Raw genomic sequence first — 19,368 nt, 5'->3', positions numbered from 1 at the left:
CTGAGAAGAGACCATTTGCCGTTACTTGCCTGGAAGAAGATGAGGGGACTCTCAAAGAAGTAAGAGGTTACGGATGTTGAGGGCTCACTTACTGGTCTTAGTAAAGAAAGAAACAGCATTAACTAAGAGTTCAACTAGCTCAGAGACCTGTTCCATCCAATCATGAATCCTATTCCCAAGAATGTCCTTAGATGCTATCCGGGAAGCTAACTAGAAGATGAAGACGTTGTTCTTAATAGCTTGTATCCAAAGGCCCTTAAGAAACATGTTCCATACAGTTATACATGATGGATACATGAAATAGTGACAAAAAGTCATGGGCAACAGGCCTAATTTTGCCTTTCAAACCAGTAGGCATAAATGTCAGACGGGAACTGAACATTCACCTTCAGCCTACAAAACTTCTTGCAAGGAGATCCTTCTTGTGCTTGCTTGCACTGAGAAATAAGCTTGTACTAGAGAAGACCATTCACCCCAGCTTCACAGAAATGGTAGAACTGATCACATGCAAGAATCAAAAGGCATTTTGTCCATCTGAACACGACCGAATAACGCCTTGTATGGGGACAGGAGAGGCTGATATTTTATTTCAGGATATCGTGATTGCTAGAAGAGCCAGGGTGGCGCAGTGGTTAGAATGTAGTATTTGCAAGCTAACTCTGCCAACTGCCAGCAGTTCGATTTTGATTGGCTTAGCCTCCCATCTTTCTGAGGTCAGTAAAATGAGGACCCAGATTGTTGGGGGCAATATGCTGACCCTGTAACCCGCTTAGAGGGGGCTCTAAAGCACTAGTGAAGCGGTATATAAGTCTAAGTACTATCGCCATAATAGCATATTTTTTGGATGACATCTTTGCATCTTACAGTTTGAGGAAGTCGCACAACATTCTCAGAGACTCTTCCCATCCTGCTTACAATCTTTGTATCTTCTGGCAGAAGATTAGAACTCGGACCACACGTTTTCTGAATAGTTTTTATCCCAGAGCTATAATTGCACTTAACAATGAACTGAAGGACCACCATCAGTGAGTGTTGGATAGTATTACTTGGTCTGTTGTGTGGATACTTGTGTGTGTTTTTAGGGAGTGGGTGGGGGTGTGTTCGGGGATTGTCTTGTGTGTGTGTGTGTTGGGTCTGGTCTCTGGGTGTTATGTGAATTTCGTTTTATGTGTATATACGTACAATGGCAATAAATTATTGTTATTGTTATTATTATGTATAGAAAGAATCTCAGTTCTAGTAATTTAAATTTACAAATAGCTTTTGTTCTTATAGTTATGCACAGATAACGGGGAGCATAGGGATTAAGGAGCCCACCCAAGAAATTAGAAGGAAGGAAGGAAATGTGCTGCCTTGCTGTGGCCCACTGTCTGCAATCCAGCTTGACAAAGAGGAGCAGAAGGCCATGTCTACAGTGCACAGCTGGGCTAGGAATAGACCGCAGACATGAATTTCAACCTGTGCTGCTTGTTAAAGGAATAATATCAGCAAGGCTGGGAAAAGAGGCTGTGCTCACCTTCCAAAGGGTGACGGTCATTCTTTGGTAACTTGGGGGACAGAGGAGCACTGTATGGAAGGAACTCTTGGGAATACCTCTTTGTACCCCGGCCCGGTCCCTGCAGAGAGCCGTCTAACGAAATGCTCCTGTCTAGGAAGAGAGAACAAGCCCTGCTTAAGATCGGCACCTTCTTTGGGAAACGGGACATTCTGCCTCGTGTCAGCAGAATTGCCATAGATTGGCCATTGGCTGCCATAAAGATTCTTTGGCTTCTCTCAAATGGCCTATAGCAGCATCTATCACTCCACCAGCAGAAACGAAAACTCTGGGTGTTTCAACCAACCATCTCATTATTGGTTCTATACAATATTTGGAGAATTTTAGGAAAGGGACAGTGGCATTTCCAAGGCCAATAACTGCTTTATTTGGAGAGAACTTTTAATTTAAAAAAAAAAGTCTTTTTATTCTCCTGACTGAAAAATTGGTGTACCATTTCCCATATATCTTAATTCTTATACACGCGATGGGGAATCTATTGCATGCTCTTAATAGAGTTAAGGAATGACAAAATGCCTCTTTATTGTTAATTTGCTCCCCTCAGTTGTTTTGTGCAATTGCTGGTTTCAAGCTTCCTGCATGTCATTATTCTTTGATTGTTTGCAGTGGTGCTTTTCAAAGTGATTCTTAAATGTATTTTTGCTCATCACAGGGAAATTTCAGAGCCCTTTGTTTGGCTGACTGGGTAAGCTTCAGAATACGAAGCTAAATGGCAAGACAGCTATTTGTGAAAATTGTGTAAAGCTCAATATACAAATACACAAAAAAGCAACAAAATATTCAACATTTCCTTCTTCATGCAATGCCTACTTTTCTAACCTAAGTTTCTTAAGACTGGCACTGGTTGGTATTAAAACATATGGGACCCCCTCCCACCCAAGGACATTGATTAATTAGATTTAAGATTTACCAGTGGTTCTCTAAAAGAAGAAATCAATAATATTATACAGATCAATAATATTATACAACCTAGATATAATGCCTGGGTATCTGATGATTGGCCACCTCAACTGGTCAAATGTAATATCTCCAAGTCATTCTAATAACATAATCCTCAAGTATTATGTCAAGTTGCAACTGGGAAACTCACACACAAATTATTTCAAAAACCCACATATTACATCTTTGACACGTCAAAGATAATTCGAGGGAAAGCATTACTTTTCTGAAAGGGGTTCAAAAATAAGATAAATAAAGTGAAACTTCAACTTAATGGAACTTAATGGACTTTGGATGCAACAAATTTCCATCCAGAGATTCTTCTGAAATAACTGATAAATTTACTGTATCTGAAGTAGTCTGGACATTTATGTTCACGATGCAAGAGACACAATTGAAATAATTGCAATGAATGAGGTAAACTTCCATTTCCACAGATACTTGGAGTAATCAGCAGTCTCTTCCCCCCTCCCCAGCTGGTCTATTCAATCAAACTTTTATTATAACACGTTACTTTTTAGTTTTCAAGTGAGCTATCTGCCGTATTAATCATCATTGTCGCCACCAAAAACAACCCATGAACAATATTAAGTCTGTCATTGCATTTTTGTCTCAAGTAATGTACTTAGAACATAGAATCTGAGGCACTTAATATCATTAAGAAAGGCCCTATCAATATGTTCTGTGCTGTATCAAGTAAAATAATATGCATATAGTCCTTGACTTATGACTGGTTGCTTAGCAGCCATTCAAAGTTATGATGGAATCCCCCAAAGGTATTTATGACCTGATTCTAAAGTTCAGACTGGCAAACAGGAAGCCCCCCCCCCCCCACAAATAGTTGTGACCAGATGTCAGATACTCAGCATTGCATTGCAGCACATTTTACAACTTTTTTTTTTTTTTGCTAAAACTAGCATTTACTTCTGGTTTTCAGGAAAAAAACACCCCATAGCAAACAATGGGTTCATTTTACAACTAGGGTGTTTGCTTTTAAGATTCCAACAGTCATTTTAGGACCGTGGCATTTGCTTAACATCCGCTGCAAAAAAGGTCATAACATGAGGTCAGTCATGTGAGTGATCTGTTTTATGACTGTCGTGAGTTACAACTGAAATGGATGGGCTCTGTTATGGCCATAAGTTGAGAACTACCCATATAGCTTTGCTCCAAGTTTAAAAGAGGCACACAAGAATAGGCAGGTGGTAGGAATAGGTTCCAAATGATTAATGATGGACAACTGGTTTGGAATCTGTTTGGGAAACAGTGCATTCCACCTGCAGAGTTTTCTCTGCCCCAATCCTTACCGGGTAGGTATTTCTCATGGTCGTATTCCCTGGAATGATGCATGTGGTGCTGAGTGAAGGGCTGGTTCCCAAAGAGGTTGTCACCACGCAGGTTGTGGCAAAGTTTCTCAAGGAAACGGAGGACGTAAGTAATGCTATTCACTGCTGGTAAGTTTAGAGTGTGCTGCTCATGATCAAACACAGCTGGAAGAGGAAACCAACAAAGCCAAATACATAAAAATGTTACAGAGATGACCAGCAAAACTCACCCCCTTCTCCACCCTCAGCTATCTGCTTGTCACTCAGTGTAATAAAATGCCTTCCAGATTTTGTTGGGATTTCAATATTCCAGCCAGAATAAATTGGAACATTACTCTATTAGACTAGAAGATTACTCCAATGCAGGGGTGGACAATAAGGACCCCTTTACTACTTGTGGACTACAAGTCCCAGAATTCCTCAGGCAGCCAGAATTCTGGGAGTTGAAGCCAACAGGTTGAAAAAGGGCCACAGTTGCCCACCCTCGCTCCAAAGGTTTCTGAAAAGCACACGATGCTGCATTGCTACTATTAGAACCTCATGGCTAGATTGTGGCTAGCAGACATGTTTCCCAGGAGATATTTTCCCAACGAAGAAGGACAGATCGACATGCATGTTACCTGAAATAACCTCTCCTCCGTGGCCTTGCTTAAGGAATGAGAAGACAGTCTTCTGGTGGTAAGCACAGTCAATGCAAGCTTGGACTGCTTGCTGTAGGACTACGGACGCTCGAGCTGGACCGAAATGGTCAGGCAATTGCTGGATTTTCTTTTTGTCCAGATGAGGCCCGGGGCTGCCGTTTTTATTCAAGTAGATGCAAACTGGGGGAGGGGGGGGAATGGAGGGGAGAAAGGAGAAGCAAACACGTAAGAAGCCCCCAATACTTAATTTGAAAAAGCAGAGATAAATGTCTTGTAAACTCTAGATCAGGCAACAATCCCTTAATCTCTCTTTTCTGCAAATGAGTTCTCTAACCTGGCTGAGATCCAGAGAACAGATCCACATGCTGCATTAGTTTTTGAGAGTCTATACATCCTGAAAATTGCTCTTTTTTCTCTCCGTTATATAATTTAATTTGCCCAAAGCTGCTTGATAAACTACGAGGATGAGAGGATGAGACTCGAGCCGCAGATACGTGCTCTGTTTCTCAACCTTAGCAACTTTAAGAGGTGTGGACTTCAGTTCCCAGAATCCTTTCATCCAGCATCCCTCTGTAGTGAATGAAAAGCACTGCACCTGTATCTGCAAAACAGCCTTGCACCTTTTAATTGCGTAGGTCTCCTGGAGATTCTTCAGGGTGAGTGATCCTACGTAGCTATGTTTGGGAATCCATTCAGCAGACTCTAACAGAGATATTTAACCCCCACAGAATGGATTGTTCAACGTATGTCAAACGTTCAGATTCTGCTCCTTTATAATAGTGAAATTTATCCTTAATTGGTTGATTTATTCCAAATGCATGAACAGGTGTAAATACCATTATTTTTTTTAAAAAACAATGTTTTCTAGCCTATGCAACGAAGATATGTCTTTCTTCTTCTTTTTAACATGCTTATGAATTCATCTTGAAATGCTGTCTCACAATTCCTGGAAAAATTGTCCAGTTAAACAGTTCAACCACAAAACACTCCAATATTTCTAGTTTGATGCCAGTTACATGAACACAATGTGAAGACCCAAGGAAATAATTATTCTTTTGCCCTAATTGTTTTTTCCTCTATCATATTTGAAAGTTGCTACTTTCAAAAAAAAAATCTCCCTTATTAGGTTTATATATTTGTTCATTTGTTCAATTTCTAGTTCCATCCAAGTGCCAAATGACTCCAGGTGGCTTACAAAGAAAATGTCAAGATACTGTAATAAACCACAAAATCAAGATAGTAGAACAGCCACCCCAGAGGAAGAGAAAACTCAAAATACGCTGCCGTTGCCATAAGTTCACTAATCATCCCAGCAAAAGTGCCTGTGGGAGGAGCCAGTTTTTAAAGAAGATAGCAAGAACTTTCAGAATTAATAGGAGGCGGTTCTTTACCTGTAGGGGCCTGCATGGCAGAACTGGGAATAGTAGCTGCATCTTGGGGTACCGTACTTGTGTCAGGCTCAGGAGTGCTAGTTGTTGGGGAAGTGGGTGCCGGATTTAGTAACATTCGTTGCTTTCTCTGAAAGAAATAAAAAAAAAAAGTTCAATGGAGGAACAAAGTCTACTAGGTAAAAGGAAGAAGCTGTTCAGAAGTGATATTACTGCATCAAGGACAGGCTCTCGGGAACATAAAGAGGAAATGGTATCTCTGTGACAAAAGGGTACGAAGGCTAACCAGCAATAAAAATGTCTTGAGTCAACAGCAACCACCACAGGGACTGGCATAAATATTGTGATTTATAGCATTGATAAAAGATTTTAAGCAGTCGGCTGTCTTGGCTTCCTGATTTTCCTCTATGGAGCGTGAAAGCAGCCTACAAAGAACCCTGACCGGTACGCAGCCTGCTCAGCTTTAGAATTTAGAAGCTCTTTCAAAGGTTTCAGTCCTGGGGAGTCCTTCCAGTGATTTTAAGGTAGTAAGCAGGAGTACACAAAAAGTATATTGTATCTAATCAAATGTTTTTAATTAATTGATTGTTGGTCTGGTGGTTAAGGTGCTGGTCTAGAAACTAGGAAACCACGAGTTCTAGTCTTGCCTTAGGCATGAAAACCAGCTGGGTGATTTTGGACCAATCACCAGGAAACTGGCTTCTAGTTCTGCAATATGCAAATCAGCTGGGTGACTTTGGGCCAATCGCACACACTCTCTCTCTCTCTCTCACTCCAACCCACATCACAGGGTTGTTGTAGGAAAATTAGGAGGAGGAAAGAATATTAGATATGTTTGCCACCTTGAGTTATTTATAAAAAATAAAGTTGGGGTAATCAGCAAGCAAGCATTATTCTTCCATTGATGGACGTCCACTAATCTTGTTGCAGTGGCCATATTGAAGAGGGAGGCCTATGTCCGATAGTTCAGCCCTGCACATTGACCACCTACCTTCCCACCAGGCTTTGGCCCCCTCTTTTTTGGGAATTTTAAAGGCTCCGCTGCCTTGGAAGGGTTGGGGTTGGGGTGGCTGGTCAGCACCTTGGGTGTCCGGCCTCTTTTACGACCAGGTTTGCGGCCTCTTTGTCCAGGCAGATGTTCCAGGATATTCCTTGGGGTGTTGTGCATGGTGCTTTTTTCGGAGATCACGTCAGGGGCAGGGAACGGGGTCTTTGGAATGACAACTGGCATAAAAGAGGAAGGAGAGGAGACGGTCAAGGACCACCACAGCCTCATTCAAAAGACCGTCTGGAGGACCTAACATATACAATCATTCTGCTGGTGTGCTTGCAAGTAAGGTTTAAACTAGGGGTGTCCAACTTTGGCACCTTTTAAGACTGGTGGACTTCATTTCCAAGGACTGGTTGGAGAATTCTGGGAGTTGATGTCCACTGGTCTTAAAAGTTTCCGAAGTTGGATACCCCTGGTTAAACACTTTGATTTTTTTTTGAAATAATTACTTGTTTTGTACATGAGTAGTTCTTTTAATCTGTCTCAGTAAGTAAAGAAATGTGACAATTGGTTAAATCAGCAAAATGAATGGACCCCTTGAAATAATGTCACAGTTTTCCTGCATTTTCAACATGAATCCATGTTACAAACATGCACCCAGTGTTCACAGGGTCTAACAACAAGTTTTAGCTGTACAACTTTTTCCCACCCTTTTAATCCGTTTCCATTTAATGAGACCATCTGGAAGATTATTTTTCATGGGGCGGTTCAAAAACATGAAGTCACTCAACCTGAGATAGACTGTCTATATGAAAGGAGACTGAAGGAAATCCAGAATCAGAATATCCTCACAACATGTCCAGTCTCTGTTCAGGGAGCGGGAGACTCCATATTCTTCTAGGAAATGGTCTTTGCTATCACCTTATGTACTTTCAAGGGATTTCTCCTGATGTGCTACCCAAACTGCCTGAACATACTTAAAAGGGAGGATGCTAATGATTTGCACATGAAGTATCTCGCCATTATATAAACGCTGTCTCTTTTCAGCATGTACAAATACATATGGGATGTAAGCTAACACTCTGCAATCTGTACAGCATCAAAGTCTACTTTAAATAAGCCATAAAATGATTATGAGCTATCAGTATCTCCAACTCAATGCGAATATTATATTCCATGACTGCCACAAGACCAGGGTAAAGTTTAATCCCTATTTTCAGTCCCATATTAGTTATAGCGCATTAAATAATCCTCTGCCTTGCTTCCTGGAGAGTTAACAGACTTTATAGATATAAGAAAAGGCACCAGACAAGGCTGTTGTTTGTGTTAACACTGAAAGTGCTGAATAGGAACATCAGAGAAGAAAAAGAAATAAAAGGAATGAAAATTAAAAAAGAGTATAAATTACAAGCTTTTGCAGATGACCTGGTATTTATATTAGAGGATCCATTGGAGTCTGCACCTAAACTGATAGAAAAGATAGAAGAGTATGGGAAAGGAGCAGGTTTGAAAATAAAGATAAAACAAAGATTTTAGCAAAGAACACGTTAGTAAGACGAAAGAAAGAATTGGAGGAAGTTTTGGGGATCCAGGTTAAGTATTTAGGGATACATATAACACCAAGATGTAGCACACTTAAGGAGGACAATTATCTCAAACTTAAACAACAGATTGCGACAGATTTGATAAAATGGGAAAATTTACAATTATCACGGATTGGGAGAATATCTACAATTAAGATAAATGTATTGCCCAGAATCTTATACTTATTCCAGACAATTCCAATCAGATTAGGGAAAGAATTTTTTGAACATTTAAACAAAATAGTGCTAAAATACATTTGGCAGGGGAAGAAAGCGAGAATAAAACTTAAATTGTTACAAGATGCAAGAATAAGAGGAGGATTTGCTTTGCCCAATTGGGAATTATACTACCAAGCGACAAGTCTGATGTGGGTAAAGGAGTGGATAACATTAAGGAATACTAGACTTTTGAATTTAGAAGACTTGCTGTTAGGGTGGCATGCCTTCCTCTGGTATAAGGGAACTAAAATGCAGGGGTATTTTAGAAGACATTATATTCGAGAAGCATTGTTTCTAAACTGGGAGAAGATAAAAAAGCAATATTATTTAAAAATTCCACTATGGTTATCTACTATTGAAGCTTTTTCCTATCCAATAATATATAAAAAGGAACAAACAGTTAGATATGGTGAGATATTGAATGAAAAGTGTGAACTTAAATCTATGCAAGTATTGGAAGAACAAGGTGTAAAAATGAATTGGTTTTTATATTTGCAAATACAATCTAGATTTGATAAAGATGTTAAAACAGAAGGTATCTATGACAAGTTGACTGATTTAGATAAAATTTTGACAGGTACTGATGAAAAAGTAATCAAAAAACTTTATGGACATTTGCTAGAGTTTAAATTAGAGGAAGAACAAGTAAAAGAAACAATGATTGCGTGGGGGAAAAATTTCAGATATGGGATTGATTTAGATAAATGGCAAAAATTGTGGTCTCAAAATTATAAAATGACAATGTCAACTGCATATAAAGAAAATTTGTATAAGATGTTTTACAGGTGGCACTTACCCCCGACGAGAATTGCCAGGATGGTTCAAGGATAAATCGGATAAATCTTGGAAATGTCACCAAATATTTTTCTAAACCCAGGGTTTTACCTTTATCTATCCTCTAAAATGGAATTCTTTAACTTGAAACAGAACAATAGAAATCTCCCTGTCATAACTCTCTTGATGGTTGCTAAAATCTATGTTCTTTATTTCCAGAATGCATTGTTCCAAGCATCTAATTATTTCTTACCAAAATCTTAAGGGAAAGTTAGTACAAATTTATGGTTGAATTTGGAACGTTGCAATCCAACAATATCAAACCTACTGTTACTTCCATTATTTGGAACCGGATATTTGACTGATTATGGACCATCAAGTCATTTTTCAACTCATTTTTGATTCTCTCCATGACAATCTGTCCATATCTTGGTCTCTTAGGTCTTCCAACTATCACTCATCATCACTGTAATTGAATCCATCAACCTTGCTGCTGGTTGTTCTCTTCTTCACTTTCTTTCCACTGTTCTCAGCATTCAAGCCTTCTCTAGCGAGCTAGGTGTGGTAGTTTCAACCAACAGGAGGATGCGTATCTACTATGAACATATGACACCCACAAAACTAGTGCTTCTCAACCTGGGCAATTTTAAGAGATGTGGACTTCAACTCTCTGAATTCCCCAGTCAGCATTACTGACTAGTAATGCTGATTAGATGCCTGTGTAGACTATTATGGAATACAGAATGCACAACTCCAAAATAAACTAATGTTGAATTCTAGGGATTTTAATGATTTTATTTTTATTCATCAAATTTATATAGTTGCCCATTTCATACAAGGTGACTCTGGGCAGCATACAATAAAGCCAATTATCCAAACCGATTATCATCAATCATACCATCTAGACAAAGTAATGATAGTGGGCAAGCACATACTTTTAATATGCTGCCATATATTGCGTTTTATATTTTATGTTTCTATTTTTTAAATAATTGAAAGCTTTGCTGAACAGTGGTCTGGATAGCTTTTAAAAACAAGCCACAGAGAAAATGTGTAAAAATGTGCGAGATGAAAAGTACTTCATTTCAGAAGATACCTGTGGGTAGAGCATAGAGTCACCTAAGTCAACATAGTTATGCCTAAGAGCAAACTCACCACTCATACTCAGAAGCAAGCATTTTCCTGAAGCCGTAATACTCAACAGCAAAGGCTACAGAATGACTCTGGTCCCCGATTACATCTTCTGCCACTACACAATACAGTAAGATACCAAGTTTTCCATTCAACTTTCAAAACAGGCAGAGAACTGGGAAATGGTGAAGTCTAGATAGACAAATCTACAATTATGTCAGGGTTTATCTTCTGGCAATTCAACTGAATGAGGAGGAGGAATAGAGATACAGATCTTCTGACAGAGACATCATTCCTACCAATTTCTGCCTGAAGCTATTCTCCCTTCCAGCCCAAAGTATCAAAGCTGATTAAACCCTTAATCCGTTCACAATTATTTTTTTAAAAAAGGCTGACAAGTACGGGAAGAATTGTCAGGTGCCATTTAACACATAGCTATAGTAACTTTAAAAACAATTAACTTTTGCATGCCTGCTAAGCACAATAAAGTTGTTTGAATGGGTGACTGCATCAACCAGAACAAAGAAAACTGGGAAAGATGCCTGTAGTTGTGCTCCAGTGCTGTAACTTTCATTGCCCTTGGCACAGCAATGAAAAGAATGCATCTTTTTAAAAAGTCTCCTTTGCTTGGCAAGACCTCCCTGCGTCTCTGCCAGCTGGAAGGGTACCAAGGTTGAAACCCTACTCTTCACATTCCAGATCTCTTGATAATGCAGAAAATTGCCTTTAGCTCACAGCCTGTCCAAAGACAATTAACTCTTATCATCCTGTCTCCCAGCTGCTTCAGAATGCCAGGAAATCCAGCTTCATTAGTGTTGACTCTGAATCCAAAGAGTACAGCTTGATCCAGGGTGGTGCATGTTACAGTTAAAAATTCAGTACACGTCGATTTTTGCCAGTAATTTTTGAACATTTCTTTTTAATTACAGGTAGTCCTCAACTTACGACCACAATTGAGACCAACTTTTATCTGGCTAAGTGAGAGAATTGTTAAGTGAGTTTTGTTCCATTTTACGACCTTCCTTGCCACCTTTGTTAATCACTGCAGTTGTTAAGTTAGTGATGCAGTTGTTAGATGAATCTGGCTTCCCCACTGACTTTGCTTGTAAAAAGGTCACCCAAAGGCGATCACACGACCCTGGGATGCTGAATATGAATATAAATATAAATATGAGCCAGTTACGAAGCTTCTGAACTTCGATCATGTGACCAGGGGAATGCTGCGGTGGATATAAGTATGAAAATTGTTCAAAAGCCGCTTTTTTTCAGTATCACTGTAAACTTTGAATGGCGACTAAACAAACTGTTTTTCTGTAGAATTTCTCCATAACAAAGATTATTTGCCTGAGCTGTTCTTGCTGATAAAGGCATCCTCCTTTACGACTAACCATTCATTTTGCTCTCCATGATCTGGAAGATTTACAACAGGGCAACAAGCAGCACACAATCATTGCGTAAGTCCTAAAACCAAGACAGCAACGAAGATTACGCAGAAAGGCTCCATCTGAAAATGGCACCTCTTGCCAGCCAAGAGGCATGTGAAGGGATCATTAGCTGAGGCAAGATCAGTTGTTAGTCGACCACGCTAAAAAAATAGGAACCGAGAATCTGGCTTGCCAGTTTCTCACTCCCTGAAAAAAAAAAAAATCTTTGAAAATTAGATGCAAACAAAGAGAGAAGAATGAATCTTAATCCTTTTTTTAAAAAAAAAAGATGGTTAATTGTTCCTGTGATATGCATATATGTCCATAAAAATGTCATCAACATGTTGGAGTAATTATCAAAAACTGGTTAAATGTTGATAGGTAATTACAGATCCCCTGTTTCTCCAACAATACGGCCTCCCCCGATAGGAAGTCCCAGCATGTTTTATAGGCATGAAATGAAATTAAGCCCCTCCCCACAAATTAAGGCCTATATTAAAACATGCAAAATGGGGGGGAAATGGTCGGGGGGCTTGCCGTTAGGAAGTACTTTTGTTGCACACCTGGATATGGTGCTGCCTGCGTTGAACCCGATACAAAGTGCCCCACCAACGCCGAGGTCAACATCCAAGCCGTCGCCGCCCACCCAAAGATGCAAGGGGGGGAATTAAGTCACCCCGGAAAAGACGGCCTAGCCATTTTTTCGGGGCTCAAAAAAAAATAAGACCCGGCCTTATTATATGAGAAACACGGTAGTAAGAAGTAAAAAGCAAACTATAGAAGATTAATACATTTGCCATTTTCAATTTTCGACATTGGGATTTTTCTGAATTTCTCCATCAGCCCCCTGAAATACCGATTCACAGTTATTCTGATGGTTACTAAAACTGTGTGTACAGGATCACGAGGCAAGAATCCTTGAAATTAGAGCTTTGTTTTAAATGTTATTACATATATGAAGCTGGCAGCTCCTGCAAACTCAAGATTACCGAAGAGATAATCTGCTCCCTCTAGTGCTAAAGAAGCTAAAATGCTCCAGAGTTTTTTTGCTTCCAACTAGCCAAACTCTAGTCCTAAAATATCAGCATATACTCATTTTTCAACTATTTTCAAAGCTTGCATTATCAGTTGATATGCTTGAACAGTAATAACCAAAGAAGGACAATTTGCAGACTATAGATATCCGTGGAATAGTTGTCTTCAGCTCTCCCACACCTCCCATTATCCTCAACTAGCATGCCCAAGGGCATGGGGTTGTGTAAACTAACTAGGAGGACATCAGATTAGAGAAAACTCATATCATTGTAGGACACCACTGCCCATTTAAGCTTCTACTGTTGAACTGCAGTTAACCTTGGGATCTTTAGCATATAAAGCACATTTTCCACCACTAAGCTACAATCCAACTATAGATCGTTTCTTGCAATGGGTCAATAGCTGGGAAAATTAAGTATTGCTGCTGAAGGGATGGAATGGATTTACAAATTAATACAAAGAATGAGCTTGAACTACAATCTTCTAATTTACACGAGATCAGTTTTTAACATACACTGTAAACAGAACTAGTGGACATATTTATTTGATTTATTTACCTGAATTTAAAAGCCACCCAACTCCAACAGATTCCAAAGTTTTGCTTTCTAAAACAGTATCAAAACTTGCAATTTTGTTCGGTGGGCAACTCTAAGCCATATAGGGCCTCTGCCAGTGGTGGGATTTGATTTTTTTTTTTACTACCAGTTCTGTGGGCGTGGTGTGGCTTGGTGGGCGTGGCAGGGAAAGGATACTGTAAAATCCCCATTCCCTCCCCACTCCTGGGGGAAGGTTACTGCAAAATCCCATTCCCTCCCCGCCCCACTAACCTACTTTCCAGCTCCGTTCTCCTGTGCAGGGCAACAAAAGAAGACCCAGCCAATCAGCTGGGACTCGGGAAACAGAGAATAGATGGGGGCGGGGCCAGTCAGAGGTGGGATTTGCCGGTTTTCCGAACTATCCAACATTTCTGCTACCGGTTCTCCAGAACTAGTCAGAACCTGCTGAATACCGCCTCTGCTAAATCTTATGGTGATTTGAACAGACGAGGAAGATTTATCAGCACCGATAAAAGCAGCACAGCATCCCAGCAAAGTGCCAGAAGGTAATGGCATCTTCCTTTGCAATCCTGTATATTTTTGGGGGGAATATGTTTGCAATCTTGAGAAAAGAATGCTTTGGGCCCTTTATTATTGCACTTTGTCCTAGTCAAAAATTCTAGAAATTCCAGAAGAATATTCCACACCTGCTTCTAAACTCGGTGTATGTTCAAGGAATCAAGGAAAATGTGTGACTACATTGCTACTGCTTACTTCAGTGTTTGTGGTGGAATTGCCAGCACTCAGATCAGAGTTGCAATATATTGTTAGTATTATGGGGATCCAGCAACAGTCAACCTAAACAAAAATGAAAGGAAGCACTAATACATGGCAGTTGTTATTATTGATGCTAACTGGAGCAGGGTTTTGATTTCAAAGCATCTAATGGGGTGAGTACAAATGGAGATGAAGGCCAAAAGAGAAAAGGATGCAGAGAAGGAGCAGGACAGAGACAGGCAGTTCTTCAGTGGAGTCTTCAGTGGAATCTCTCACACTACCAAAATGTAGTGTGGTGCAGCAGTTAAAGTGCACTATTGCAAGCAAACTCTGCCCACAGCCTGGAGTTTGATCCTGACAGGGTTTCAAGGTTGACTCAGCCTTCCATCCTTTCTACGACCTCAAGAGGATCCAAATTTTGGGGGACAATATGCTGACTCTGTAAATCACTGAGAGAGGGTTGTAAAGCACTGTGAAGCGATATATATGTCTACATGCTAGTGCTATGTTCACTCAAAGCAATGCTCTTTAGTCTAAAGGCCTGTAAGCCACCTTTACAAATCCTAAATAGTTCCCTGGGAAGTTACAAATCATCTAACTCTGGGCAAGAGAAGACCACTAAGAGAAGTGGCCACTAATGCACTAGTGCAATAATGGGGACTTTTCAAAAGATAGATAAATGAGCAAACAAACATGTTCTTCACTAAAATTAGCTTGGTTTAACAAGTAACTTAGAGTGTAATAAACTATGTTCCATGGAACATTAGGGTTCCCTGGACAGCTTGCAGATCTTCTGCTGTCAAAGACACTGAAGGTATTATTATTCTTTCTGTCACCATATTTTATAAAACATGAATTTATAGCAATCATTACAACAGGAATGTTTACTGAAATAGGCTGAACATTACAACTATAAAATTTTCTCAATAATTCTTAATTCAGACACTGATGAAATATTAAGATTTGTAACCAATGCTATTAAGATTTGTAACCAATGCAATAAATACATTGAAAAATAAAAAAAATAAAATAAAAAACAGTTGTCTTCTAAAGGTAGAGAAAAGCTGATTTAATCCAAACCAGCAATGCTGTATTGGAGATATATATTCATTCTTGTGCCGTTCTTCCACTGCCATCTTTTTCTCCAGGGCTGTTAATTTATTGGATTTATACTCTGCCTTTCTACTCCGGCAAACAAAATCGAAAATGAAAAGAGAATACAAAAAATAAAAATACAGCAGAATGCTGGTAAGCTCTCTGATCAGGGAGGATTTCTACAAACCAGAGCCAACCCCTTGCCCTGTTCCTCAATCCTAGCTGGCTATGTGACAAAACAACCTGGCATACAAAGCTGGCAGAGAGGCACACTTCCCTTATATTTCAGTCAGGACTCTGGGACACATGGCAAGTTGGCACTTTCATCCAAGATTAAATTATGTCTAATAGAGATGTTTTACTAAAGGATCTGGAATTAAACAACCATTTTTAGCTTGGAGGAACCACCATCACTGTTGCTTTGTCTTCCTAGATTAGGTTACACCTGAAAGGAAGAGATGTCATTGGCTACCCTCTTTTTCCTAAAATGACCAAGGTGTAGCATCCTCTTATTAGGTAGTACTTTAAGGATTGGCCCAGGCCATTTTGAATGCCCCCCTCTCTGATTTTCTGATCAATCTCATAGAGATATGAGATATAGATGGGTGAACAGTGGTAGAAACTGTGATGGTGCACTTACCTTTTGTTCCAGGGGGCTGTAAATTGTCACCAGTCAGTGAGCACCAGCCAACGGGGAAGATGTCACGAGAATCATAGCGGCACCAGTAATCAAAGGCTCCCCTCCAGCCATCAAAAGTGATAAGGACTTCAGAACCCCGTACCTCACCAATAGTGGCTGGGCAGATGAAGTGTGGGTTCTTCCTGTCTACAGCCTCAAGTTTCATCCCCATCTTAAAGAAATTCTGGGATGGAGATGGTGGCTCCTAGGGGAGAAAGGTCCAGTAAGCATCCTTAAGTCAACCGTAGGTCCAGACTTGTCTAGTCATGTTTCTCAAAACATGCACAAGGCATGATAAAAGGTCAAGATTCTGCATCAGAATGACTCAAATGCTTCACAGCTCAATTTCAGATGCGTTGTGAAATTCTGGTTTTTTAAAAAAATCTGATTAGGTTCTACATCTGAGAAATAATAGACAGATACCATTTTTTTAAAAAAAAATTGACTTGATTTTAAGAAATCATGCTGCACAGGAGGCAGGCTATATCTGGGGAGATTTTATCTAAGTTCACTGAAAGGATAACTTAGTTCAAACCAAGGGATCCTGAATGGTGACAGAACAGAGATGTGCTGAAAAGTATCAGGTGCCCCATTTGAAAATTAGGGAGAACAGACATGTCACAGTATAATAAGAGAAACAGCATTCTGCTCTCTGAGCAGTATCTGTTCCATTGGGCAGCATTAAAGTAAGGGGGTTAAAAATACATCCTGGTTTTTTAAAAGGAGGCTTGAACATTATGACCGCAAGTCCAGACTTCCTGAAATAGCCAACCAACCCTCCCTCTTCTAACATTCCTTCCCTTTTCCTGTTGTCAGGAAATTTCTCCCAAATGTCAAGGTTGCTGTCAGACACCTGCAATAATTCTCACTAAAACCTGGCACACTCTAAGGAAATGTAGGACTCAACTTGATTATATAAATTTCCTTTGTTGCAGTTAAAGCAAGCCAAAAAGGATAAAGAGCAGTTTCTACCAAGCTAGACTCCAGTCATCTATATAAGCGTAACACAGCCTAACATCTTGGTTCCCACACCTGCACACCCCTAGATCCTCAATTGTTTGGTAGCCATTTTTTTCTCAAGTGTATCTCTTGCACCCACCTTAATCCTTAAATGGATTTTTCTATATTCAGCTTTCCCTCTTGTTAGCCTTTAATCTTAACACAAACGCGTTCACCCAGAATGAATCCCGACTTAACCCGATTCCATTTTATTGCCTACAGAGACACAGTTCTCCCAAGATTGATCTCTTCAGCCTACAGACATTACTCACAGGAACCTCATCCAGAAATCCCAGCAGCTGTCCAAATACAATTCAAGATGCTGATCGTACAAAAAGCGAGTAACTTAGGGCCAAGTTACTGGCGGGTCTGCTTCTCCCTGATGGGTTTCTGCCTGTCCCATCAAACTGGACAGTGGACGAGCTTTGGGCCCCAAATGAAACATGCCTTCTGTATCATGGCACTTGTCCTGGGGAACAGCCCCCTCCCAAATATGGACAACCAGACAGCCTTCCAGAAGCACTAGACCAGGGGGCTAACGGAGCCGTCATGTGGGTGCAGTTTAAACTGTTAAGTGCTAGTGAAATTTTTTTAGGGGCCTTGACTTGGTATTTTTTATGTAATGGATTGTGATGGTGTTTGGTTGTTTCCTGTTCTGTTTTTATGTGTGCCTCAGCAGATGGGCAACTGTATAAATATACCAAATAAATATATTTTTTCCAATGTGGTGTATCAAGCAGAAATAGCCAGACTTATTTCTCACAACAAATGGAACCAGGGATCAGAAAAAGGCTGCATGCTACAGTACCTTATGGAAAATCCGAATGGGAGCCATTTCCGCTCCGTTCAGAGTCTTCAGAAGAAACATAGGCCAAGAGGAAGCATTCAGACGAAAACCTGAAGTGGAGACGGAGGCTGTTAAAAGAGAAGCTGCAGTTGAGGGCATTCTAGCAGTCATCCTTCCATTATGAAGGCACCAATACAGCATTCAGTAATATTGATCTCCCAGTAACAAGGCTTAGTAAATCTTTCAACAGGGCATTAATCTATGGAAGTGTAAAGGAAGTACAGCATTTACAGACATGAGAAACAGAATAGAATAATCCTGACAAGAAAACTTTAGTGCAAAATGGAAAATTCATAACTATAATGGCAATAAACAAAGGGAGTCAAAGGAAGTGGTGCTGATGTAGTTCAATAAAACAGAACGATGACTCTTTAATTTTAACATATTCTACCACCAATTCCAATAGCACCACCCTTACTCAGATAAACAGTAAGAATTATATGAAAACACACTTCCAGACCAGTAAGTCAAATGTTCAAGGAATAATCAATTAGCTACATTCAGTGTCATGACCTACACTGGATCAAAAGCCTTTAAAATATTTAAATTTAGTTTAAACTGACTTTCGGACTAGCTGCTATCCTAGTTACATGTGATAAGAACAAAATGACGTAAGAACGAACAGACTAAGATCTTTTGCAATCAATACAGCAAACAAAAGAAAGTCCTTGAGATGGCTAAACAGTCCTCAGCTAATATGAGTTGACTTGCTTACAACTTGGGAAGTAATTCCTAAGAATCCACCACGGACAGCAAAGGGAAAGCAGAATTAACCTCAGCAAATTTAGGAATTGATAACAGAATGTGCTTTGCAGGAAGACAAAGCAAGACTCCTATAGAGTTCGTTTTCAGGAGTCTTCTGTTAGATATGGCAAAAGCACCAGGTGCTTGTGGTTTATTGAAGTCATGAGGGATTTTTTTCTCCTCTTCAGCATTAGCAGAAGCTAATAATAATAAGCAGGAGCTTTTCTGAAAATGGTGAGTGATTTATATAAAAGAGATGGGACTTCCTCTACCAACACTAACCACAACGAAGAGGCAGTTAGTAAAACTAGAGATCTCCTGGATTAGCAAACACCGTATTTAGAATAGAATAGAATAACAGAGTTGGAAGGGACCTTGGAGCTCTTCTAGTCCAACCCCCTGCTTAGGCAGGAAACCCTATAGCATTTCAGACAAATGGTTATCCAATCCCTTCTTAAAAACTTTCAGTGTTGGGAGTATTTACAACTTCAGGAGGCAAGTTGTTCCACTGTTAGGAATGTTCTTCGTCTAGGTTGCTTCTCTCCTTGATTAGTTTCCACCCATTACTTCTTCTCCTGCCTTCAGATGTTTTGGAGAATAGCTTGACTCTCTCTCCTCTGTGGCAGCCCCTGAGATATTGGAACAATGCTGTCATGTCACCCCTATTCCATCTTTTCATCAGACTA

At 39.9% G+C, this 19,368-nt stretch overlaps 1 protein-coding gene across 16 annotated transcripts in view; it reads right to left on the bottom strand.

The window, feature by feature from the left end:
• Window positions 1-19,368, bottom strand: part of SCMH1 (Scm polycomb group protein homolog 1) — a 41,959-nt gene that overhangs the window by 6,805 nt on the left and 15,786 nt on the right. For 4 of the 16 annotated variants that reach the window (XM_087970828.1, XM_087970830.1, XM_087970829.1 and 1 more), the window contains 7 exons: window positions 17,900-18,006; window positions 16,054-16,297; window positions 6,840-7,072; window positions 5,852-5,978; window positions 4,440-4,640; window positions 3,802-3,984; window positions 1,517-1,648 (listed from right to left, as the gene is read on the bottom strand). In XM_087970828.1, coding sequence (XP_087826954.1) covers window positions 1,517-1,648; window positions 3,802-3,984; window positions 4,440-4,640; window positions 5,852-5,978; window positions 6,840-7,072; window positions 16,054-16,297; window positions 17,900-18,006 — 1,227 coding nt within the window. The remainder of the gene's footprint in view (window positions 1-1,516; window positions 1,649-3,801; window positions 3,985-4,439; window positions 4,641-5,851; window positions 5,979-6,839; window positions 7,073-16,053; window positions 16,298-17,899; window positions 18,007-19,368) is intronic. The other 12 variants (XM_087970841.1, XM_026679450.2, XM_087970834.1 and 9 more) reach the window with 7 other exon arrangements.

This window comes from Notechis scutatus, chromosome 8, assembly GCF_049901735.1.
Source record: "Notechis scutatus isolate UNSWTSFEM ecotype Mainland chromosome 8, rNotScu1.2, whole genome shotgun sequence".
In the NCBI taxonomy this organism is placed as follows: domain Eukaryota; kingdom Metazoa; phylum Chordata; class Lepidosauria; order Squamata; family Elapidae; genus Notechis; species Notechis scutatus.
Note: the sequence above shows the minus strand (reverse complement) of the source record. Positions and strands in the feature narration are given on the sequence as shown.